At 35.6% G+C, this 26,768-nt stretch overlaps 2 protein-coding genes and 1 long non-coding RNA gene across 8 annotated transcripts in view; all 3 read left to right on the top strand.

Annotated features, from left to right (window-relative positions):
- The window catches only part of LOC129801085 (synaptic vesicular amine transporter), a 43,604-nt gene extending 34,463 nt beyond the window's left edge, over positions 1 to 9,141 (top strand). For 4 of the 6 annotated variants that reach the window (XM_055845848.1, XM_055845863.1, XM_055845856.1 and 1 more), the window contains one exon: positions 2,188 to 4,609. In XM_055845848.1, the coding sequence (XP_055701823.1) occupies positions 2,188 to 2,431 (244 nt within the window). In that variant the 3' untranslated portion in view covers positions 2,432 to 4,609. Of the gene's footprint in view, positions 1 to 2,187; positions 4,610 to 8,019 lie in introns of those variants that run through there. The other 2 variants (XM_055845877.1, XM_055845885.1) reach the window with 1 other exon arrangement.
- A 1,343-nt stretch (positions 9,142 to 10,484) lies between these two features.
- Positions 10,485 to 10,839, top strand: LOC129801513 (uncharacterized). The gene is made up of 3 exons (XR_008751703.1): positions 10,485 to 10,601; positions 10,676 to 10,751; positions 10,820 to 10,839. It is a non-coding gene; the product is annotated as an uncharacterized LOC129801513 (long non-coding RNA).
- Positions 10,840 to 10,850: 11 nt separating this feature from the next.
- LOC129804632 (uncharacterized) lies at positions 10,851 to 16,442 on the top strand. Its single transcript, XM_055852171.1, has 2 exons — positions 10,851 to 10,893; positions 10,970 to 16,442. The coding sequence occupies exon 2, from the start codon at positions 11,097 to 11,099 to the stop codon at positions 16,440 to 16,442; it is 5,346 nt and encodes a 1,781-aa protein (XP_055708146.1). The 5' UTR covers positions 10,851 to 10,893; positions 10,970 to 11,096.
- The last annotated feature ends 10,326 nt before the right edge of the window (positions 16,443 to 26,768 follow it).

The raw sequence follows: 26,768 nt of genomic DNA, 5'->3' as shown, positions 1-26,768 counted from the left end.
AAGTTACCTCGAGAAAATCTTTATAAAATGTTTTAAAAGCTGAGATATTGAGATATATGTTAGAAGAAACACGATATCGTAACTTCCATCGTTTATAAAGCCGTAACTTCCAATGTATGGAAATCTTGGAAGTTACGACAATTTTCCAAAATGCATTATATCAATTTCAATGACTCTAGTGATAATAATCGCCTTTATTTGAGTAAATTAATCAATTAAACTCTTATTCCTCTCCCTAAAAGCTTTTATTTCATATTCAATATTGAATTAAAATGATTCAATGTTGCATTATTCGCACTGTCTTTGGATATTTGGAAAAGTTTGTGAACATTTCAGTGAGAAATATTACATTTTTGCTGCAAATTACAAGCCACGCAAACGAGCAAAAGAAGTTACGACAAATGCTGATTAGTGAAAATTTTGTATGGAAATTTGTCGTAACTTCCCCAAAAATGGAAGTTACGTCAAATTCTAATAAATTTTTATTAATTGAGGGCACTTGCGATACTTTTTGTGTAAAATAATTTTTAATGGGCTTATAAAGGTTTCTTTTTCTCAAGTGCGTTTAATAAACAAAATGACGCTGATTCTAAATATGTATATATCCCAAAATCGCAAAAAAAATAAGTTACGACAAATGCTGATTTAATTGACGATATAGTAAGGGTCAGGATACAGTGGGTTGTTGTAGAAACGGATGGGATATATCGTTAGAAAGACCTCGATCTCAGATACAATATATACTAAAATTTCATCGAAATCGTATCATAAACACCAAAAATGCAGTCAGGTCGTCAAGACATTTTTGATTATAGCTCGGAGAGCTCGGGTCAGGGAACATCGAGGGAGGAGTGCGACCCACCGTTGGAAAGGTCTCGACCTTAGCTACAACATACTAAAATTTAAAGAAAAAGCATCGTCTAGTTTTCGAAATATTCAAAATTATATTTTCGAAAATCGATTTTTTGATTAATCGCACTTTCGGTTAAATCGGATGAAATTGAGTTATCACGAGGGTTGTAGTACTCCACGAGAGCTTTCCAAAACACTAAAATTTTTCGAATTCTGATAATTAGAATCGGAGATATTTCCATTCGAAAAATGAATATTTAACTCCTTTTAGCTCGGGTCAGGAGGGTCGGGATACCTTAACTTTGGTACTGATCGAAAGCTCTTAGGTCCAGCTATAACATATTAAAATTTGAGATCGATCGATGCCATAGGGACTGAGTTATTAAAAAAATAAAATTTAGGGGTAGGAAGGCGGAAGGAGGGGGGTGGATCTGATATCACCTACTTCTAGCCACCCATCGACATTTAACCTTTGCCGAAAACCGCTTGTCTATATCTCTTTCCGTTCTCTCTCCAGAAATGGTTTTACTACGAACGGACGGACGGGACGTCCACGAAAATCGATTTTTGGCGCATATGATACATATTCATGATCTATGAGTGTCAAAACGCGTAAATCCAAAATTTGGGCCCGATCTGACGAGGTCGGATTTCACCTGTGACCACAAAAGATGAGATTATAAAGAATCTCAGCTAAAAAGTATAACATAGAGAACACCTAATTAAAAAAAATAGTTTTCAAGTAAAAATATTTTAACTCCTAAGTTACGTTCAAGTTGCGTCATTTGGAAGTGACGACTTTAGGTCAATTGGATGTTACAAACACAAAAATGTGAAAAATAATTAGAATTTCTGTTCAATCTTGAAAAGTCTATAACCTTGAAATTTTTCAATTCAACTATAAATCAAAATTAAATTTATGCATTTTCAAAAATATTGAATTTATTAATACTCTTGGGGCAGATTATGAAATTCAAATGAAATTCCGAGGAAAGTTTTTTAAAAAGAAAATCATAAGAATGGGAACAAACAATGTTTTTGAACTTGAACTACAACACAGTGCGTGCTGACTTACTTAAAATGTACGTAAGATAAGTTTAAGCTTAATAGGTCAGTCTGGTAGTTCATCTTAGTTGAACTTGTGAGAGGAATTTTCATGCTGCTACGGAACGGAACTCTAAAAAAATAATTACTATGACGATGCTTGTGTCTTTGGGATAGGAAGGGAATTCCATTGACTGGAGATTTTGTTCAAGATTTCCTGAATTGATCTCATGACCTTTACGGAGGTCTCATAACGGTCTTCCTACAGCAATTTATTCTGTGTCATTGCAGTGGGACCCTGGTGAATACCATTGGCTTCGAATGGATGCTGGTTGGGATGGCAGTGATCTGCTTTGCCTACGCACCTCTTCTCACATTCCTGAGGGCACCGCCGACGCGTGAGGAGAAAAAGGTAGGAATTGACAATCCTGGTATTGTGTCAGACGGCGGCACGACTGGAGGATCTGATGGTATTGTGGTGGTGGCTAGTGCCCCACCAGGTGCCGCCGTCGAAAATGCCGTGACCAAACTCTAGACTGCTTTCGTCCTTATCTCTATGGATTGTCCTCGTATAAGAAAAAAATAAGTCCATTGTGTTCTGCCACGTATGCTGTCTTCTTCGCCTTTCACTTCCCCTATCTCTATCACCATCTTCCTTCTTATCATCAAAAAAAAGTCCCCTCATTTGTGCTTAGCTAAATGTATTTTTCAATAAAGAACTTAGATGTATTATCGAATTTATTCTGTAATCAATTTAATTTTTTTGAGAATATTTTCTTGTATTCTTTTTATGTTTTGCAAGAATTTTTTTTTGTGAAGATTTGCTAGAAATTAAAATGTGAAATGATAGTCCTAGGTGAGAGATGTAAAGTGATATTTTAGAGAAATATTTCATGAAAGAAATTCACATGACAATAGTTTTTATTCCAATCAAGTTCAAATACATCATTCTTTATTACATTTGTTTTCTGTTTCGCTCAAGCTTATGACAATTTACCTCTTTTGTAAATATTTATAGAATTTAATAAGTATTAGGGAGGATTGTTCAGAATCTTCCCTGTTAAATAATTAGTTTTTTTCTGTAAATAGTGAGATGTTCTCGCTTATACTGTCTACCCCCCATCTATTTAGAATATTTGTTTTCTTTAATTTTACCATCACCAAAATGTCATGAAATATTTCTGAAATGTTGAGGTTTAAAGGTGCTACTTCGGACTAAAATTACTTTGTGCATTTTTTATTCTTCGGTATCATTTTTAAAAAAAATATTCTTTAATGAAGTTTCATTTTCGAACTTTAAAATGAAATGTTGAAAAGAAAATACATAGAGGCTACCATTTAGTTCTAGGGCAGTAAAAATAGAAAAAAATATTTAAAACCAAAAAATAAAAGAATACTCATGGGCTTTTTGATAATTGTTTATGGATTTACCTCTTTTGCCAATATTTTACGATCTGCCAATTTCATTAATGTAAAAAATTTTAAACTAACATTGATTGGAAAAGAATAAAATCTGGAATAGGGGGGAGTCGGGAACCTTCGAATTGACACAGCTTTGAAAAAGGTTTTTCAGCTATTTTTAACATTATTATTATATAATTTAGCTCAGCAAACAAATTACGAAGTTAAATTATGCCAAGCGCACAATAACTTTTGTTTGTAAATATGTTTTCAAAATTGCCTGTTAGAGTGAGCGAGATAACTAGATCTAGGTTTCATTCACTCTCATTGAAATATTAAAAACATGTTTACAAAACAAATATTATTGTGCGCTAGGCATTATATTAAAATGAGTCTCAATTCTATTTAAAAAATAATAGGAAAAAGCTCAATTTCAAAACTGCCCCACTTCAAAGGTGTCCCATTTCCCCAAATTTTTATTAAAACTCTCCTGAAGGAAAATAAGAGCTTATTTGGTTAAGAATTTTCACTTCTTGAAGTATCCTAAAATGCTACAATTTTGGCGAAAAGGGGTAGATCGTTTAGGGTTTTACGGTCTTGAATGATCGTAAACGATTCTAGACAAAAGATTAATTAAACCAAGAGGTAACTCATATTGAGAAACCCTCGTCAATTGTCCGAGAAACGCTTCGCGAAACCGGAGAAACCCAATTTCTGCATCGCAAAACCCGAAAAACCCAATTTCTGCATCGCGAAACCCGAGAAACCCAATTTCTGCATCGCGAAACTCGAGAAACCCAATTTCTGCATCGAGAAACCCAATTTCTGCATCGCGTAACCCGAGAAACCCAATTTCTGCATCGCGAAACCCGAGAAAAAAGAAACCCTTGTCAGAAAAAATGGAAATGAGTTACCTCTTGAATTAAACGTTTTTGGTCCAATTTTAAACTATTTTTTGAATAAAATATGAATTGTCACTGACCATTTAAAAACTTTTACTGCCATTTTTAAATTTCATAATCGTCAAAAGTAATTTAACTCTGACTAAATGTGTTTTTTGCTGAAATAATTGAAATCGATTCAAATCAGCTGACAATCAGTAAATGATAAAATGATGTGAAAGTACTTTTGAGAGACAGCATCTAAGTTACAAGTTCGAACATTTCGCAAAGCATTTTTATATTTGAAAAAAAAACTTTAAAGACAAAACCGCAAGAAAACATTAAGTAAACTATTATGAGGAACAAAATTGAGTCGATAATCGAAAATAATAAATCACAATGAAGTCGTAAAGAAATTTTCTCCTGAGTAGGGGGAAGTGGGGCACCTTTCAAATTGGGATTTTTCACCTATTTTTAAATAAAATTGAGCCTTATCGTTATATAATTAAATGCACGAGATTGAGAAGCTAAATTACATTATGATCTGGCTCAGTTCCACTTAGGCATAGGAGAAAAATCCTAATTTCAAAGGTGCCCCACTTCCCCCTATCGTTGCTTACAATTGAAATTCTTCTTAAATTTTATTATTAATCAATTTTGAAAATTTCATATTAAAAGTTTCAAACTCTTTACCGAATAAAATTGTAAGGCGAAGTGGGGTATACAGTAGACTCTCGCTCAATCGGCTCTTTTTCAATCGGGCCAAAAATTTTGTTGACAATTTTCACGTTTAATTATGAAACTAATTTGCTCAAATTCGCTGTAGTTCTTCCTATTTTATCGTAATTCTTTATAATTGAGCGCTTTTTAGGGAATTTTGATGCACAAATCTATCGATAAACCGGATGACATTTCGTCCTAAATGCCCATTTGAGAGAAAGTCTACTGTACTTGAATTGGAACAGCTTTTCAATTGGGATTTTTTCTTATTATTAAATAAAGCTGAATCTTATCATACACTGAGAAAAAAAAGGGTGCGATTAACATTTTTTCCTCATAACATTAACACTTTTTAGGTGTAAAAATATATCAACATTTTTTAATGTTAATTTTACACCTTTTTAAGGGTAAAATGGGTAAAATTAACATGAAAAAAGGATAACTTTAACCCCTAATACACCTAAAAAGGGTATTATTTACACCGATTTCGGATCAATACTGCAGGGTGAAATTAACATTTCCGGAATGTTATTTTAACTTTTTCGGATTTCTCTCAGTGTAATACAACTTTGCTCCACAAACCAATTGTGAAACTAAATTCCATTTAAAAATAGGAGAAAAAAGCTCAATTTCAAAGCTCCCCTAATTCAAAGGTGTCCAATTTCCCTTTATTATTACTTACTAGAATTGGTTTTATTAGGAATACTAAACATTTTTGGTCAGGCTTTTATTTTGGCGCCAAGGATATTTGATTATTTTTATGCACTAAAAAGACTAAAAATGGATTATTTCAATTTATTGAATTCCCTACTGAATATTTAAATTAAAATACTGCCCAATCTTTTTCTGTAATTTTATTTTACTTTTTTTTGGACCTGACTCAGACAAAAATATTTTGTAAAAATGTTCGTAAATGTTTGTGAATTCCGATGGGGGAGTTACGAAATGCTCGTGAATCGTATAACCCACAAACAAGTTCCTAAAAGTTAGTACATTTTTCAAAAACATTGTTCGTAACATGATTACTTGACGAGCATTTTTTGTACTTTTACAAACATTTGTTCGTAAATGTTCGTAAAATGTTCGACAGGAGAACAAAAATTTACAAACAAATGACAAAATTTTACGAACATTTTTTGTGTGTTTACGAATATTTACGAACAAATGTTTGTAAAAGTACAAAAAATGCTCGTCAAGTGATCATGTTACGAACAACACGGTAAAAAATTTCGGCACGAATTTGTTCCAAAAATTAGCTCGTCCCCGGACACCATAATTTTTGGCATAATCTTGTTCATTTTATGAGATTCAAAAAGATACCCAATATTAGTAACGAATTTGTTCCAAATTGTAGCTCGTCCACGGACACCATAATTTTTGGAACAAATTTGTACCTTCTAGGAGGAACAAAACGATACCCAATATTAGTAACGAATTTGTTCCAAAATGTAGCTCGTCCACGGACACCATAATTTTTGGAACAAATTTGTACCTTCTAGGAGGAACAAAAAGATACCCAATATTAGTAACGAATTTGTTCCAATAAATAGCTCGTCTAGTATAAAAGCGTATCCCTCCTCTCACACTCAGTCACCCGTCACCGAAGTGAAGAGGACGCCAAATCTGTGACAATTTTCGTGCTACATGGTTTCACTTTTTTAATTCGAGATTTCCTTCCCCTCTTGCTGCCAGCACTCGCATATGATTTCGTCATGCACGTGTCTGTATAAAACACTCTTAAGTTGCTTTTTATTTGATGTTCTTTATGAACTTTCTTCACCGAAATCCATCTCGACTGAAGTATAGGCCTTATCTGTAAGACGAAATCACTTACACGGATTTGTTCCCGGCAATGAGAACAAAAAGATTCCCCCATATGAGTAACAATTTCGTTCCAAAAATTACCTCGTCCACGGACATCGAAAATTTTTGGAACAAATATGTTACAGATGTAGGAATAATATTGTTATAAAAAATATGTACCAATTTGTTCCTGACAGTGGGAACAAAACAGCCGAGTGGAACAAATTCTGTTCCAAATTTCGGGAACAAATTTGTATAAAACGAAATCAACTCAAATTTGTAGACATTCCACTGTATCAAAACGATTCCAAAAGAAAACTCTAACAAAATTGTAACTGTATTTTGTAACGAAACTGTAAAGAAAACTTTTTGAAACAAACAAATATCTTCTCTAGGTACAAATTGATTCCAAAAAAATTTGTTCCAAGAAAAACTTGTTCCAATATTTTGGTCAGTGTCCAAAAGTTTTTACCGTGAATATTTGCGAAAAATGTACAAAACTTTTACGAACATGTTTTTGGGTTATACGATTCACGAGCATTTCGTAACTCCCCCATAGGAATTCACAAACATTTACGAACATTTTTACAAAATTTTTTTTTCTGTGTAATGAAGTCATTATTGAAAAGTCAATAAAAAAAATATTTTAATCTCACATAAACTGGTTTCACCAAGAATTCTATTTAAAATCTGCTAATAAAAGTAATATCTTTCTTTGAATAATTTAGTTTTCAATACATTGTTACAATTGCGGAATTGGTTTTAATTGCTTTTGAGTGCAATTAAAATTAATTACACAAATATTTTAATTTTTAATTCGCGTGGAAATTTTTTTTGTTAAAACAAACCTAATTGCTTCTTATATTTACTTAAATTCTAGTGATTGTTGTGGGAAGGCGAAGGGCCCTTTTGCATAAATTTATTTGAAAATTAATAAGTAAAAATGCTTCCGTTTTGTTTTTAATTTATGTTATTTAATTAATTTGAATCTGTAGTAGCACCTTACCTCAATGTAACCTCCATCACTAGTCCTAGGAGATCAATTTGCTATTATGATTGCTGTTTGTATCTCGATGTTATGCCTTGTATTTTGTATAGTTAGTAAGATGAGAAGAATTAAAGTGATATAAGATTATTTGTCTTGTTTATTTGTTTACCTGCAATGATTTCTTTTTTTGTGTTTGCTGTATTTGTCTTCTATTGTGATGGGCGTTCAATCAGATATTGATGTTCTTTTTTTCTCTGGTGAAAGAAGAAAAAGAGAACTTTGTGTCCTCATACGGTTTCTATATATTTTTTGTTCCCCCAATTGCTGCAGTTGCTTATCACGGGAGATCGATCATCTGTGCGGTATGTTACGTACCAGAATGAGGATGATGATGAATAGGACTCTCAGTATTTGTCACCAACATCTTACTCCTCTCACGAGACCAACAATAAATAATCAAAATTGTATGCAACACATGACCAAAGAAAATTGACCAAGGATTAACACAGAACAATAATATTCACTTGTTGAGAACCGCACCAAAAAGAAAATGATGTTGATGTTTAATTTTTGTTTTCGTAGAGACATTTTATTTTTCCTTTCAGGATATTAATCGATAGAATTTGTGTAGTTTGTGGCAAAAAAAAAAATGATGAGAAATATATTTGTATTACATGTCAAATGGAAAAAAAAATCAATAGAAACAAGTATAGATTAAATCGTATGAAAATGCTCTATTTGAACTCCCAAAACCTGGTAAGCGCCTGCCGATTGTACTATGCAAATAACCACTTTCAAGAAAATTAATAAAAAAATGTGGAATAAGAAAAACCACTAGAAGAACTTTGTGAAAATTCTTGATGATAAAAAAATCTATATTCAAAATATTTAATATTTACTCCCTGCGGCTAAGCAAAGTCAATCATTTCACGGATAGAAAAATCATTTGGGAGTGTTTTTTCTCAGTACAAACAATTTTATTTTATGAAAATTCTATCAAGGATTAAACTAGAAATTTGTGTTTCCTTAAGGAAATATGGTTTAAGTTTAAATGTTTTGTCCATGACTGGTGTGGATTTAAGAAAAGAAAAATAGTGGATTAGGATTAATTTATCGTGACAATTTTGTTGCATCGACAATTCATTATTTTCAACTCTCAAATGGTATTTTTATCCCTGAAATGGCGCAATTTGTTGCTATGGACTTCTAAGACGGAGAAAATAACACAGAAAAGTAACACAAATTCATGTTAGAACCATAGCAATAAAATTTGCATTTAATTAGAGATGAAGCATTGAACAAAAAAAAGAGAATCTTCAAACATCCCACTTTTTAAAATATTCTTATATTATATTTAAATGTTGACAGAAAAAAAAACTAAAGAAAAAAACCTAAGCAAAAAAAATGAGCTTAAATAGTGAAAATGCCGTTGTATCTTAAAAAACAAATAAATGCTTTCTTGTAGTTGTGTATAAAAAAAAGGAGGCAAAGAAATGAAGAGAATCTGACCTTAAATGGGAATTTATTGATGATGAAATAACATAATAGGGATATTCTTTAAAAAAATATATACATATAGTAAAAAAAATAGTGTAAGAAAGAAGAATTGATGTCTTCTTGTTGAACACTATCATTCTCTATAAATCATAAGTCTTAAGGAATAAGAATTTATTTTACAAATTTCTTTTTGAATTGTCATGGGAAAATTGACTAATTTTAAGCAGAATTTGGTGAAAATTTGAATGGCTGCAAATTTTCACACATTTCTCATGCTCAAAAAGGATTGAGTTATTGTAGAGGAATGGATTAAAAAATTAGGTTTTCTTATTTAATTCAATCAATGCGTTATGTCCACTGTCGGCTTCGCATCTAGGCTCTCTGGGGAAATCGGAGGGAACCTGGTTCATTGATCTCTTATCCTGTATTGCTCTTACAGAAAGTCTATTTAGGTTCTAAAAATTGAGATTCCATTCGAACCAATAAAAGCAAGTTCAACAAAGCAGTTTAAAAAAGAATGAATAAACAGTTTTTCAAAATTTAGTGAATTTTTTCACTTAAGAAAAACCTTAAAACTATTCCAAATCCTGTTTTACAGTCCGATAAATTATGTAGTAAATACGTAGATGAGCACTTTGAGAATGTTTCTGTCTAAAATTATTCAATTTTGTAATGGAAATAAAATTATTAGTTCGAAGTGTGTTGATCGATCTTGATTGACGTCTTCAAAGGCCATCTAATACATATTCCATACACAAAAAAAATGTTGAAAAAAATTTAATATACATGAGAAGAAGAAGATGTAAAGATCTCAAGTAGATATTTAGTATTTTTGACCAACATATTTAAGAGGAAAATGTCGCAATACTATATACAAATGTACGGGTTTTTAGTAGTGTTAACACTGTGGTTATATTATTAACAAATATACAGTGTTGGGGTTTTAGTGTAAAATAAGAAAAAGTGACCGTTAATAAGAGAAGCAGATTCAAAATATCGATCAAAAAAGAGATGGAGGATGATATCGATATTAGTGGGATTTTCTCCTTCTATCATCTCTTCACTCTTGGACTTTCTCCCATGTTACTGTTAGTTCTTTCTTCATGTTCTCTGTGCAAATTTGGTGATTGGTGTGAAAAATTAAAATTTGAGGAAAAATTTATAATTAATTAAGTGGAAATAAAATTTGTAAATTGTTAAAAAGTTGTTTTGTGGAGTGGAAACATCAGCTGATCGGGGGACAGTGAAAATCCAGGAGGAAAAGCTTGAGTAGTGATTTCGAGAAAAAGGGGCCAAGATCCACCACGAGGTGACCCACCACAAAGGGAAGAGATTGCTTCTTGGCGGAAAAAGGAAAATTTTTTAATCCTTCTCGCCAAATACATTCCTTAACCAATCTCTCTTCCCTCCTAAAGGTATTGTACGCCTTCCCGGCCCTATAGATCGTGAGAATCTCTGTGCTAATGCTCTGCCACTGTTTTATTTGAAGGTAACTGCACCAGGGAAATATATTCTTATTGGGAGTTTGCTGATTCTAATAGAGCTTTCACATATTTTTCCCAAAGGTTTGCAACATATTTTTAATCCTTCTCGCCAAATACATTCCTTAACCAATCTCTCTTCCCTCCTAAAGGTATTGTACGCCTTCCCGGCCCTATAGATCGTGAGAATCTCTGTGCTAATGCTCTGCCACTGTTTTATTTGAAGGTAACTGCACCAGGGAAATATATTCTTATTGGGAGTTTGCTGATTCTAATAGAGCTTTCACATATTTTTCCCAAAGGTTTGCAACATATTTTTGGCCGCATCGAGCCTCCTGAGGAGGTAGAGGCTACCTGTGGGCTACCCTAACCTTTTACCTGCGCCAAGCAGAGGATTCTCCAACTTTCTACGGGCATAAAGCATCTAGAATGGCTACCAAGCAGTTGAGGGGTGGAATTGTCGCATCCGTGAAGAGGACTGATGCCTACATAAGTGCTCTGGGTGAAGCTGATATCCCATTCATGAGAAGGGACACTATCATTTCCCAAAGGGATCTTGTGTTATCCTTGAAAGCGCAGTTTATCAGCATTCAGGACCAGATCATCAGCTCGGCAACTGATCAGAGAGTCAAGGAATCCGAAGAGATCACGAAGGACACCTTCGTGGCCGATGTTGATGAATTGCTGAATCGCATTGGAGCAATATTGGCTCATTTCCCTCCGGAAGCTCCTCAGCTACCCAATACAGGGGATTTCTGCACAATCATGAGGGAACTCATGCACCAGAATCGTGAGCAAATGAAAGAGCTTTTCAAGTCTTTTTCCCCCACCCCAAATGCTAATAAAGTTTTCCCTGTGAAATCAAGTAATAAGCTCCCTGAGATAAAATTGCCTACATTTAATGGGGATTTCGCAGAATGGATTTCGTTTAGGGACAAATTTCGGTCTTCTATCTCAAACCATCCCAATCTCTCCAACGCACAAAAGCTCGACTATCTCAATTCAGCCTTGTCTGGGGACGCAGCTTCTACAATTAAAAACCTACCTGTCACAGATGATAATTTTGAGGTAGCCTGGGAGATGCTTGTCGATCGGTTCGAGAAAAAGAATAAGATTCTTGCCGCACACATACGCAATTTCTTCAACATGCCCTCTGTCTCTCCCAATGACATTAAAGCCATAAATAAAATTTACAATATTCTCTCTGAGTCCACCTTAGCTTTGGATGCCATCAAAGTGACAAGTCGTGATCCTTGGCTTATCCAATTTATATTGGACAAACTTGACTCAGAGTCTAGGGTCCTATGGGGCAGAGAATGTGGCGATGAAGTCCCTACCTTGGACAAATTTCGTAAATTTCTGAACCAACGCTGCGAAGATGCCTCTAATGCCTCCACTCCACAATTTAAATCCACGTCAAATAATCGTCCTCAATATTCCAAGACCTCTCAGTCTTCCTCTAAGAAACAAGTGAATGCATTTCACAACTCAACCACAGCACAGGATTGCAAGTGCTGTAACGAGGGTTCCCATCCAATCTATAGATGCTCTCGTTTCCTAGCCCAATCACCATCTGAGAGGTATGAACATGTAAAGAAGTTCAATTTGTGCCGCAACTGTCTGGCCTCTCACCACACCACTTCTTGCACCTTCCATAACTGTAAGAAGTGCCAGGCGCGACACAATGTTCTGCTCCATGAGAGGTTTGTTGGCGAGGCTCCTGCCAATCCTACGGCTCCTTCTCCTCGGCCATCGAATACTTCTCCTGCCAATAATTCTCGTCCTGTTTCTGATACACCAACCAATCCAACACCTGGACCTTCTTCGGTCAGTCTCTCTGCTACAACTCTACCTGCTGATCGCATCCCTTCTGCCTGTCCAAAGGTCTTTCTTGCGACAGCACAGGTGGACATTCTTACCGTTGATCACCAGAGGATTCCTTGTCGGGTCATGTTAGACAGTGGAGCTCAAGTCTGTATCATGACCACAAGGCTTTATCAGAAACTGAGACTTCCTAAATCCCGTTCGGACATCTCCATCCTGGGCGTTGGTAGTCAGGCGAATCCTGTGAAGCATAAAGTCACTGCCACTATCTTCTCTCAGAAGAATGGCCAATCTTTCACCTTTGACTGCTACGTCCTCCCGAAGATTTCGGGCAATATTCCGAATTGGGCCATTGACTCTAGTGTCATCCAATTACCTCCTGACGTCGATCTTGCTGACCCACAATGGAATGTCCAACGCCCAGTCGACTTGTTGATATGCGGTGATGCCTATTGGGGAAGCCTATTGTCGGAGAGGATCAACCTTGGAGTGGGATTGCCCCATCTCCAGCAAACCATCTTTGGATATGTGGTGGTTGGTGAGCACCGTCCTCCTCCTTCTGTTCACCATGTCCTCCATGTTGAAGCTGTTCCCGCCTTAGATGAAGCACTCCGCAGATTCTGGGAAATAGAGGATCTGCCTGGTGATCCATCCGTTACTGAACAGCAATTAGAAGCTGAAGCTCACTTTGCGAGCACCTACAAGAGGAATTCCGAAGGAAGATTTGTGGTCAAACTTCCCTTCCGAGAAGGACCTGAACTTCTTGGACATTCACGTCCTCAAGCAATTTCTCAACTTCTTGCTCTCGAGCGGCAGTTTGAGAAGAAACCACAACTCAAGGCTCTCTATTCGGACGTCATGAAAGATTATATGGAGAGAGGTTGGCTTGAGTTGGTCCCACCTGAAGAATTCAAGTCTCCGGCATACTACATGCCTCATCACGGAGTCTTGAAGGAATCCAGCACTACCACGAAACTTAGAGTGGTGTATAACGCAAGTGCGAAAACTTCTTCGGGACATAGCCTGAATGATCTCCTGCTGATTGGGCCTTCCGTACAACCGGACATAGCGATCATTCTCCTCCAGTTTCGCCTGGCTCCTTTTGCGATGACGGCGGACATCTCGAAGATGTACTTACAAGTGTTGTTGGATCCCTCCGATTCTAATTTCCAAAGGTTGGTCTACAGAGATTCCCCTCAGGAGCCCATCCGAGACTATCGGATCCCTCGGGTCTGTTTTGGTGTCGCATCGTCACCATTCCTAGCCACCCGAGCTCTCATCCAATTGGCTCAAGATTACGAAAGGGAATTTCCACTAGCCTCTTCTGCTCTGCGATCGAATTTCTACGTTGATGACTGTGTTATCTCCGCTCCAACACTCGCAGATGCACAAGAAATCCAAAGACAACTGAAGGAAGTTCTTCGTCGTGGTGGCTTCTTGCTTACCAAGTGGTCCAGCAATCACCCTAGTCTTTGTCCATTACCGGATCAGGATCCTGCATCCGGGGAGGTTACTGTTGAGAGTCCAATCACAAGTGCTCTTGGTCTGTCTTGGGACTCCTCAACCGATGAGTTCAAAACCCATGCTCCTGTGGATGTGTCAGAAGAGGTCAGGACGAAAAGACACATCTCATCCTGCATTGCTAGATTTTACGACCCATTAGGTCTTTGGGGGCCAGTGATCATTGAGGGTAAAATCATGCTCCAGGATCTGCATGAGCTCAAGAAAGGTTGGGACGTGTTGGTGCCTCCAGAGTACCGTAAAAGATGGAAGGACTTTGTTCTTCGTCTCCAAACTATCAAAGATGTCAGCATTCCGCGCTGGATTTCTTGCTTCCAATCTCCAGATCGTGTTGAGCTTCACACTTTCTGCGATGCCAGTACACGGGCCTATGGAGTTGCTGTGTACATTGTGACTGGCTCCGGAGATGAATCCTGTGCGAGATTGTTGCTTGCCAAGTCCCGAGTAGCTCCACTGAGCCAACTCACTATACCGAAGTTAGAGTTGTGTGGTGCTACCTTAGCAGCTGAAACCATTGCCAAGTTCACTGATGCTGTTGGACCAGATGCAATCCATTTCTGGACTGACTCCACGATTGTCCTGCACTGGATCCACAGCCCTCCACAATCCTACAAAGTATTTGTAGCCCATCGTGTTCAGCGCATCCGGAAGCATTCTTCACCTGATCAGTGGCGCCACGTAGTGTCCGAAGAAAATCCTGCAGACATCATTTCTCGTGGTGTCTCTCCTTCACAGCTCATGGACAATAGTTTATGGTTTGAGGGTCCCGAATGGATTAGATGTCCAGAGAGATCATGGCCACCACCCTTCAATCCCACTGCCTGTCCTGAGGCCAATTGTTTTCTGATCAAGGCGAAGGAGTTTGTCTTTGGAGATCTACTTCGAATGTTCTCATCTATTCTCAAGGTCCAACGGATCGTTGCATACTGCTTGAGATTTACCTATAGAGGTCCTCGTCCGCTTCCCAAGACCAATTTAGCCATTACAGCTGTCGAGATGGAGAGAGCACTCCTTTTCCTCATTAAGATGGACCAACAAAGCTCTCTTCCGGAGGTTTGTGCTCAGCTGGAAAAGGGTGAGGCGCTTTCACGTGAGTGGAAGTCGCTTCAGAGTCTTGCTCTATTCTTGGATAGAGATGGCATTATCAGAGTTGGTGGAAGACTCAAGAATGCGGATGAGCCCTTCTCGACCAGACACCCAGTATTGCTCCCAAGGTCCCTACTCACTTATAGAATCGTGCGTCATGAGCATTCCAAACAGTTGCACGCTCCTCCTACACTCTTATTGGCTTCCGTTCGCCAGAAGTTCTGGCCAATAGCTGGTCGAAATCTTGCCAAGAGAGTTGTGCACGATTGCCTGAAGTGCTACCTGAAGAAGCCCAAACCCTTGGACCAATTAATGGGTGATCTACCCGACCATAGGGTAAATTTGTATCGGCCCTTCCAAGCAACTGGTGTAGACTTCGCCGGCCCGCTCAACATGATCTCTTCCGCGACCCGGGGAGCACGGTCCCGGAAATCAGGAACCCAGAAAGTCTACTTTGCCATCTTCGTTTGCATGGCAACGAAGGCAGCACACCTCGAGTTAGTGTCTTCGCTTTCAACGGAAGCATTTTTAGCCGCCTTCAGACGGTTCGCAGCCAGAAGAAGTACTCCTCGACATATCTATTCTGACTGCGGGAAGAATTTAGAGGGTGCTGCAAACGAGCTTATCCGACTCTTCAATCAGGAAGCGGCTCAGCAAGAGATTGTGAACCGCACTCAGGATGATGGTATCACGTGGCATTTCAACCCTCCTGCCTCTCCTCACCATGGTGGTCTGTGGGAGGCCTGCGTGAAGAGCACCAAGTACCACTTGGTTCGTGCCACGACGTCTTCTGCTCTCTCCTATGAAGAGTTCCACACTATTCTATGTCAAATAGAATCCGTCCTAAACAGTCGACCTCTGTGTCTGCTGTCCGATGATCCCAACGAGAGGGACTATCTCACACCTGGCCATTTCTTGGTGGGAGCCCCTGGAAACGCTCCACCGGACCCGGACCTGTCACACATTCCAGAAAATCGTCTCTCATACTGGCAACATTGTCAAAGGCGTGTGCAGGAGTTTGGTAGAAAATGGAGACTTCACTACCTCAACACCCTCCAACAAAGACCGCGATGGAAGATCGCTCGAGAGAATTTAAAGGTAGATGAAGTGATCTTACTCCTGGATGAGACGAAAGAGGGTTCGAAGTGGGTGCTCGGACGAGTGAAAACCATCCATCCTGGCACTGACGGCAGGGTGAGAGTGGTCTCAGTGAGGACTTCAAGAGGAGTGTACAAACGTCCAATAACGAAAATCGCCAGACTTCCCCAATCTACAGAAGACTCTTCTGGACTGCACCAGGAGGCGCACGCCCAGACCGGGGAGGATGTTGGGGTTTTAGTGTAAAATAAGAAAAAGTGACCGTTAATAAGAGAAGCAGATTCAAAATATCGATCAAAAAAGAGATGGAGGATGATATCGATATTAGTGGGATTTTCTCCTTCTATCATCTCTTCACTCTTGGACTTTCTCCCATGTTACTGTTAGTTCTTTCTTCATGTTCTCTGTGCAAATTTGGTGATTGGTGTGAAAAATTAAAATTTGAGGAAAAATTTATAATTAATTAAGTGGAAATAAAATTTGTAAATTGTTAAAAAGTTGTTTTGTGGAGTGGAAACATCAGCTGATCGGGGGACAGTGAAAATCCAGGAGGAAAAGCTTGAGTAGTGATTTCGAGAAAAAGGGGCCAAGATCCACCACGAGGTGACCCACCACAAAGGGAAGAGATTGCTTCTTGGCGGAAAAAGGAAAATTTTTTAATCCTTCTCGCCAAATACATTCCTTAACCAATCTCTCTTCCCTCCTAAAGGTATTGTACGCCTTCCCGGCCCTATAGATCGTGAGAATCTCTGTGCTAATGCTCTGCCACTGTTTTATTTGAAGGTAACTGCACCAGGGAAATATATTCTTATTGGGAGTTTGCTGATTCTAATAGAGCTTTCACATATTTTTCCCAAAGGTTTGCAACATACAGTAATCCTCTATTTTACTAAAAACTTATATATTTATCAAAAAAAAAACCAATAACATATTGTAATCAATGTCTAAAGATTTTACAAAACAGAAAAAAAAACTCTTATGTAGTTTTTGCATCTCTGTAATAATATATTATTCATTGACGATATTTGTGCTTAAGTGGATAATAAAACAAAAAGAAAAACCTTCAATGAGCGAACTTTTTGGAAAGATAATCAAGTGTTAGAAAAAGGAAAACATAAAGGACACAAGGTAAAACCCCCAGAACTTAATGTTTATAACTAATAGAAAGTTAAAAGAAAATATACAATATTGAATGAGATAAAATGCTTAACTAACATTTTGCTAAAGTATCGCATTATAGCTTTAAAAAAAATGTGTGTACTTATTGACTGTAGGATTTAAAAAAAATAAATAAAAATTTAACGGCAACAATAAAATAACTACCAAACAATAAATGTTTTGAGATCTTATTATACTCCAAAAAAAATATATAGAATAAATAAAACATACTAGAACCAAGAGAAAAAAAATGTAAGATATGATGGAAAGAAAATGAAATGTATTTATAGTAATAATAAAAATCTTAATGATATTTGCTGAGAAAGAAAATGTTCCCAATCAAAAAAAAACCAAATGAAGATATTTGATAGACATCGATTTAAAGTGTTACTAAAAAAATATTCAAAAGACATTTTACTGCTTCATATTCTAATTTTTACTTATTATTTTTTCTCACAATAAACAACTGATAAATCATTGAGAATTGCTGACTCAATCAAAAGAATGATATATCACGAATATTGCGTTGTACAGAGGGATCACATTTAAATACACAAAACATACCTTACTCCAATCCAAAGAAAAACTAAATATTTAACAAGAAAAAAACAGGAAGATTGTACATTAAACAGATTTGGTGGTTTTTTTGAAAAAAAAAGACCAACTTTGAATGGATAAAATAGAGAAAGAATTGCATGATCAAAATGATCTATTCGTAAAATAGATGTTACATCTAATTTGTAAAACAAATATAAACTTTATTTCTAATTTATTTCTTTCATAAAAAAGGAATTTGGGACATTTCGTTCCGTCTTTATTGTGAACTAGACAATACAATTTTAATCACAAACCGAAACATTTTTTAATTCTTAAAAGAAAAAGAAAACATAAATATACACTTTTGATGATGATGAACGAGACATTTGAGAGGAAAATGATAAGAAAAAAATCGATATTAGAAGCATACGTAAAGGTAAATCATAATATTTATTGCTCTTCTTGAGATTATTGCATTAAAAAAAAAACATAGAAAAAAAAATAAAATAGAAAAAAGGATTTGAACATTTTGTGCATAAATTAGGCTGGTTCGGGGTCAAAACAATGGAATTATTTTTAGTGACAAATAGCTAGCATGAATAGTTTTAGGAATTGCTTAAAATGAGAGATAATCAATGAAATAATTTTTTGCATAAAATAGAAATATTTGTTGAAATAATATATGTCAGAAAAAAAATGTAGGCCATAGTGGATTAACATTAGATGAGGAAATATTCCAAAAAAAAGGTGAGAGTTTAGAAATGATTTATGAGGAAACAGTAGACTTTTAATTCCACGTCTAATATGTGTTTAAAGCTTAAGAACAAAATACAAAAAACAAAAATAACTGCGTAGTATTGTTACTGATCTCAAATAATTGTCTAGAAGAAAGAATACAAAAAAAACACTTACTAAATATTTTAAAACTGATGATAAACTTAAAATCTTATGAATGACAAACTTCTTACAAATCTTGACAAATTCAGTGTTTTCTGTGACCAAAATCTAACGTTTCTAATATTCAAGTAACAATGTGAAATTATATTCATATATTGTAATAGCAATGTGTATGTACAATTTTAAAGAGGAGCACAAATAAAGTTGTTGGTGAAAACGTAATTTAATTTTTTTTTCAATTGTACACCCTGCGAAATTCATATATATGCGTAGGGGAGCCCGGGGAAAATCGATTAACAAACAATGGAGATAAAGTCCGGTCAATTTGGGTATGTAGTAAGGGTTGGGGTACACAGAAGCGGAATGGGGACGGACGATCCACCGCATCGTTAGAAATGTCTCGATCGCAGACGCAATATATACTAAAATTTTATCGAAATCGCGTCATAATGACTCCGGCACAACTTTTAGATCAGGAAAATTTCATGAAGTCAAAAATCGAATCCCTTTCTTTCTCACATGGTTTCCATATGACTATCACATTCTTTCGCACACCAAATTCGATTGAGCTATAAATTGAATTTCGAGTGATGTTCAAAAGAAGAAGAAGAGTACAATAGAATGAGATAGACATATTCAAAGCATGTGAGAAGGAAAGGAATTCGAATTTCGACTGCATGAAATTTTCCTGGTCTAAAAGCTGTGCCGGAACCATTATATTTTATAATTAAATTTAGTTTAGTCTAATTTGGAGCCCGAAAGAGTGGGACAGACTTATCCAAATCTTTTAAGAAAGGGACACGAATTTTGATTTCATGAAATTTGACCGATCTAAAAGGTGTGCCGGAGCCATAAACATCGAAAATAAGGTCAACACATTTTTGATTACAGATCAAGCCAGGGTACATCGATGAAAGAGTGCGATACAGCGTTTGAAAGGTCTCGACCTCTCAGCTGCAACACACTAAAATTTATTAAAAAACATCGTCTAGTTTTCTAAATATGCGATATCAAATTTTCGAAAATCGATTTTCAGATTATTCAAATCTTCGATTAAATCGAGTAAAGTTGGAGTGCTTATTGGAAAGCTTTTTGGTAAAAATTCTACTGATATATTGTTATAAGTAGATCATTTAAATATCATAGAAATCATAATTTTTTATACATAAAATTAATGAATTATTGGGGATCATAGTGGCGCAATAAACGAGACCGTTAGGTCTTGGGCGGACGAGATCTCTAACTCGACTCTCACAGTTGTGAGTTCAAGTCCCGCCCGGTGCAAGCAACTCAATGTTTAGAAAAAAGACATTTTAACTGTGATATAATGTACTAAAATACACCGCTTCTGCCCAAGAACTCCGGGGACACAGAAGAAATATCCACATCGCGTGAAAGGCGCTCCTGAGCGGTGTACAAATGAACTTCTTAGCACATTCTTGCAACACGGGATGTACACGGTAAAAAATTTCGGCACATAATTTGTTCTAAAAAATTAGCTCGTCCACGGACACCATAATTTTTGGTATAATCTTGTTCATTTTACGAGACTCAAAAAGATATCCATATTAGTAACGAATTTGTTCCAAAAAGTGCTCGTCCACGAACACTGAAAATTTTTGGAATAAATTTGTATCTTCTAAGAGAAACAAAAAGATACCCAAAATTAGTAACGAATTTGTTCCAAAAAATACCTCGTCTAGTACGAAATTGTATCCCTCCTCTCACACTCAGTCACCCGTCAGCAACGAAGCGAGGAGGACGTCAAATCTGTGGCAGTTTTCATGCTACATAGTTTCACATTTTTAATTCGAGATTCCCTTCCCCTCCACTCGCAATGATTTCATTATGCACGCGTCTGTATAAAACACTCTTAAGTTGATTTTTGTTTGATGTTCCTTATTAACTTTCGCCACCGAAATCCATCTCGACTGAAGTATAGGCCTTAACTGTAAGACGAAATCTCTTATACGAATTTGTTCCCGACAATGGGAACAAAAAATTCACCATTTGAGTAATAACTTCATTCCAAAAATTACCTCGTCCACGGACACCGAAAATTTTTGGAACAAATATGTTACAGATGTAGGAATAATATTGTTATAAAGAAAATGTACCAATTTGTTCCTAACAGTGGGAACAGAACAGCCGAGTTCAATAAATTTTATTCCATCTTTCAGGAAAAAAATTGTATAAAATGGAATCTACTCAAATTTGTAGACATTCCACCGTATCAAAACGGTTCCAAAAGAAAACTCTAACAAAATTATAACTATATTTCGTAACAAAACTGTAAAGAAAACTTTTTGGAACAAACAAATATCTTCTCTAGGTACAAACTGATTCCAAAAATATTGTTCCAAGGAAAACTTGTTCCAATATTTTGGTCAGTGTGTTCAAAAGGTTTTACCGTGTACGATGTACGACTTTGCAACATGATTACATTGGACAAAAATATACCCCGACACGATTAATATTAAGTGAATTATTCTTTGATAAGTGTGAATCATTGTGTAGACTTTAAAATAAATATTAATTTAAGAACTGAAGTCAGCTCAGAAGAAAAAGAGTTTTCTAAAATCTTGTATATAGACTCAGAGCTTTTCAGTGGTCAAGTCTAGACTTTTCTTTCTTTGTTCAAAGACTAGATATGATCGAAGATGCAGGTTTACAGTTCAAGCCGAACGTTTTAGGAAAAATCATATTTATCTCAGGGGCCCTTTCATGACGCTCAGCGATCCACTCTGCAAGACCCAGGACAGGACACGGAGCTTGATTGCTCCCCTATTCCCTTCTACATTCACAATACTCTCATGCTCGCTCATGTTACCACGGTAGGAAACGGCACTGGACTCTCTAAAAAAAAATACTATTTGGAATTCTGTATAAGAACTGACTCATACAATCTTTTAATTCTGCACTGATTCCACTAACATCATGGAAATTGGGGAGTCTTCGTAGGAGAAAGTACTCCCCCTACGAATGTTCATGCCTTCGAATAATGTGAATTTTCTTTTATTTTTCCTAAGAGACTTACACATTTCTATTAATTAGTTATAGCTTATTATCAATTACACTATGCAACAAATTGACAATTTTTTTTGGCACACGGAACTCACATGGTACGTTTGGTACCATATGGGGGAAGGAGGGGTGGTATACGGATATCCATTTATTAAGTTCTGTACACTAGAACCGGAGGAATAATTGATAATATGAGACAAAACAGCAAAAACAAAAAAAATAATTAAAGAAAATTGTAACGTATAGGAGCAAAACCAAGAACAGATTCTTGATCAGGAGACTCGACCATGTGAGATCCGTGTACCAAAAATCGTGTTGCATAGTGTTATTGATAATTATGTGATAATTGAGATGCTCAGAGCAAAGGTGGTCTCCTTTGTATGAATTTCCCTATCAAAACGGTCCACGTAAGAGCCTTGACAGACCTGAGGATTAGCCGAGAGAGGGATTAACGTAATTATATTCCAAATATTGGTTAAACTACATTTCTATCATTTTCCACCAAGCCGTCTCTCGGCTTAAGTCGTAAATGTGCCATAAGGACATAAGTTCTAAAGTTTAATTTCTGTATCAACGGTAGGACTCAAATCGTCCTTAAAACGTTAAGCCTGGAAATATTACACATACTAATAAATTTTAGTATGCAATCCACTGATGATTGCTCCGGCGCTATAGGTTCATTTGTTCCCACTGTCACGAACAACTTGGTAAACTTTTTTATAACAATATTATTCCTACATCTGTAACATATTTGTTCCAAAAATTTTCGGCGTCCGTGGATGAGGTAATTTTTGGAACGAAATTGTTACTCATATGAGGAATAGTTTTGTTTCCATTGTCGAGAACAAATTCGTGTAAAAGATTTCGTCTTACAGTTAAGTCCTATACTTCAGTCGAGATGGATTTTGGTGGCGAAAGTTCATAAGGAACATGAAATAAAAATCAACTTAAGAGTGTTTTATACAGACGCGTGCATGACGAAATCATATGCGAGTACTGGCAGCAGGAGTGGAAGGGAATCTCGAATTAGAAAAACTGGAATCATGCAGCACGAAAATTGAGTGTGAGAGGTTGGATATGATTTTTTACACTAGACGAGCTATTTTTTGGAACAAATTCGTTACTAATACTGCGTATCTTTTTGTTTCTCATAGAAGGTGCAAATTTATTCCAAAAATTTTCGGTGTCCGTGGACGAGCTACGTTTTGGAACAAATTCGTTACTAATATTGATTATTTATCTTTTTGAGTTTCGTAAAATGAACAAGATTGTGATAAAAATTATGGTGTCCGTGGACGAGCTAATTTTTGGAACAAATATGTGCCAAATTTTTTTACCGTGTACTTTCTATTAAATCCACCAAAAAATAAAAATAATTACAACTCCCTTGTGTTATTGAAGAATACTCACTTTTTTTTATTGTAAACCAAATCCAATCATTGAAAAATATCCCTATCTGGACCTAGATATAATGAGCGATTTTTTTAGAGGGAAGCGACAAATTGATGCAGGAAAATCAACATTACGAAGAACATAAAATCAACAGAATTCTTCGTTGCAAAATCTGCAAAAGTTGCAATACGGTAATTTAAATTATTTTCTTCTTTTCCCGCATAGATGTCCCCATGTATTTGGCGCGATTTTTAAAAGCACTAAATTCGACCAATACGACCATTGAAGTGAAAGTTTTTTCCAGTTCAAACCTTTGAAGTGTGAACATCGTTATTTTTTCAGTGCAAGAAAACTATTGTGGTTTTGGTGTTTAAATTAAGATAAAACAATTTTTAATCAGCTTTATATATTAATTAGTGAATATTTGATCTTTTATAGTTAAATATAGTGTGAATAATTTAAAACATTACAAAAGGCAGTGTAATAAAGAAAGCCCTCCTTGGAGGGCAAAGAAAACTCTGGGGAAAAATGAAATCTCATAAAAAAGGAAAGGAAAAAGTTTCAAATTCATCCCCGAAAAATCACCCCCTACCCAAAGAAGCGCGTAAACCATATTCGAGACAAGAAAAATCAGAGGACATCATGCCGCATAAAAAGACAAAGATATCACCAGAAGACGAAGAGATGAATTTCCAAAAAATTCATGAAGTGATAGGAGTTTCACCAGTGAAGACAATAAACACCCAAAACGAGATGACTCATGATGATGCAGAAATGGAAATTGCAGCTGAACAAATAACATCTGGAAAAAGGGTTAGCAATGAAAAAAAAACCGAAGCGCCGACAAAAGAACTAAAGTACAAACATACGGATAGAGGTCCATTTGTGATTGTTCTGAGGAAAGAAGACACACCGTACACAGAACTCGCAAAAACCATTTTAAAAATTGTTGGGAAACAAAAAATAGAAAAGATCATAAAAATGGATGAAAACAGCATCAAGGCAACCCTCAAAGACCCCGAATCGGCCAATAAAATCCTAAAAGATACTGGAATAGCAAGACTGCAGAAAATCCAAGTATCAGTCCCAGCGATGTATCTTACATCAATTGGGGTAATTGACGATGTGTCAACAGAACACTCAGATGAAGAATTATTCGACTCACTGGAAGCTGATGAAGCCATCACCAAAATTGAGAGGATCTCAAAATGGGATGAAACAAAGAAGGAAGCATCACCCACAAACAAGATAAAAATTTTTTTCCGATGTTTCACTCTCCCGAAGGAAGTGAAACTATTTATGATACCCTATAAAGTGCGCTTCTTTTTCCAAAAACCTACTTTTTGTTCCAACTGTCTCAGCTATGGTCATTTTAAAAAAATATGCAAAAAAAATGAAAAGAAATGCCAAATATGCACCAAAAACGAAACTCCCAATCACGAATGTTCGACGTTCTGTAAGTTCTGCCAAACTGGGGACCACAGAACGAATGATATCACCTGCGTTGAGAGGAAAAAACAATATAAAATCAAGGAAATAATGGTGAAGCAGAAGAAAACATACAGGGAGGCTTTAGAGGAACTCAACAATGGAGGAGATTTTCCAAGACTACCAAAAACTGATTTTTCAACCGAATACTCTCAAATTAGAGATTTATCTGTTAAGAATGCTGGTCTCATTGAGGCACTAGACAAAATCAAGGACTTAGTGCGCGAAATCTGCACTAACGTCACATCGGAGGAGAGTTACAAAAATGAGGTATTAGTGATTAGTAGATTGAGAGACATTTTAAAACACAACCAAAAAATCTTTGTTTAAATGATCGAATTAACTCAAATTAATATTAGAAGTTTGAAAAGAAACAAAGAAGAACTTTTATATTATGTTAATGATATTAAAAGTGATATCATATTATTAAGTGAAACTTTTACAAAAAAAGATGAAATAGTTAAAATACCAGGTTTTAAACTATTTTTAAACAGTAGACTTGTTGGATGGGGCGGTGTGGGAATTGCAATTAGAAATCAGTTAGATGCAAATGCATGCATACAAAACTCACTTCAATATAATGCCATCGAAGTTGTAGAAGTTAAACTAAGTACGAAAGATAAAACCTACAATGTAATATCTTGTTACATCCCACCTGATTCAAATAATGAAATAGTTAAACAAGACTTTCAAAAATTAATAGATACATATAACAATAAAGAAAATGTCATTCTAGGTGGAGACTTAAATGGTCACCATGAAATGTGGGAAGATAATTCAAAGAATGATAGTAGAGGAATAATTTTAGCAGATATTATTACCGAATCAAATCTTATTTGTTTGAACAATGGATCTCACACTTACGTTAATATACATAAAAATTATAGTTCAGCAATTGATATAACATGCGTTTCCCAAGATCTAATCACTAATACGAGTTGGTTAGTCGATAATTCACATTTAATTTCTGATCATTATGCGATTTCTATAGATATTAACAGTAATGACACCACTTATCACAATAGTATCAAACAGAAAATAAATCATAAAGGTATTGAAAGTCAGTTACAAGAAATTAATTTTGAACATAATCCCAATTTACAAGAAATAGAGAATTGCCTTAAAACTATTATCCAGCAAAATACAGTAAATATTAATATACAAAACAACAAATATATCCCAAAAATCTGGTGGAATGAATACCTCACAAATCTTTGGAAAATCAAAAGAGCTAAACTAAGGATATATAGAAGAACAAAAAATCTCTTCACGCTGATTGAACTCAAAAAAATAACATGTAAATTAAAAATAGAAATAAGAAAAGCTAAAAAGAAAGCCTGGATAGAATTTCTAAACAGTATAAATCCAAATCATGATATAAAAACTATCTGGAATAAAGTAAATAAGTTCAATACCAAAAAATATAAGGGGAATAATAGTATCTTAAATAATGAAGAAATGGGTAAAAAATTCTTATCGAATAATTATGTAGACGAAGATGAACTTATTATTCCCATCGAAAAAGTAGAGATTAATTATGACTTCTGCCAACTGCAAGAAATAGATCTCATAATAAAAAATAGCAATAAATCAGCTCCAGGTATAAACAAAATTTCCAATAATATTTTAAAAATGCTACCTTCAAATCTTTTAAGAAATCTCGTTAACAGTTTTAATGAAGTATGGAAAAGACAAACACTCCCAAAAGACTGGAAAGAAATAAAAATCATAGGCATTCCGAAACCCAACAAAGACCCATCTAATATAGAAAACTATAGACCAATCTCATTAATAAATAACATTGCTAAATTGTTTCACACTATTTTAAAACAAAAATTAGAGAAAATATTAGAAGAGAATAATTTAATTCATAAGAATGTTTACGGTTTCCGTAAAAATAGAAACATAACAGATTACATCATTAAACTAATTGAAATAGTACAATCTAACAAAAGGAATAATAAAAAAACCATGATTATTATAACAGATCTAAACAAAGCATTTGACAGAGTAAACGTTTTCATCCTAATTGAAATATTGAAGGACATGAATATTCCTATTGAAATAAGAGAGTGG

This window comes from Phlebotomus papatasi, chromosome 1, assembly GCF_024763615.1.
Source record: "Phlebotomus papatasi isolate M1 chromosome 1, Ppap_2.1, whole genome shotgun sequence".
Lineage (NCBI taxonomy): Eukaryota > Metazoa > Arthropoda > Insecta > Diptera > Psychodidae > Phlebotomus > Phlebotomus papatasi.
This window is presented reverse-complemented; position numbering and strand designations above follow the sequence as displayed.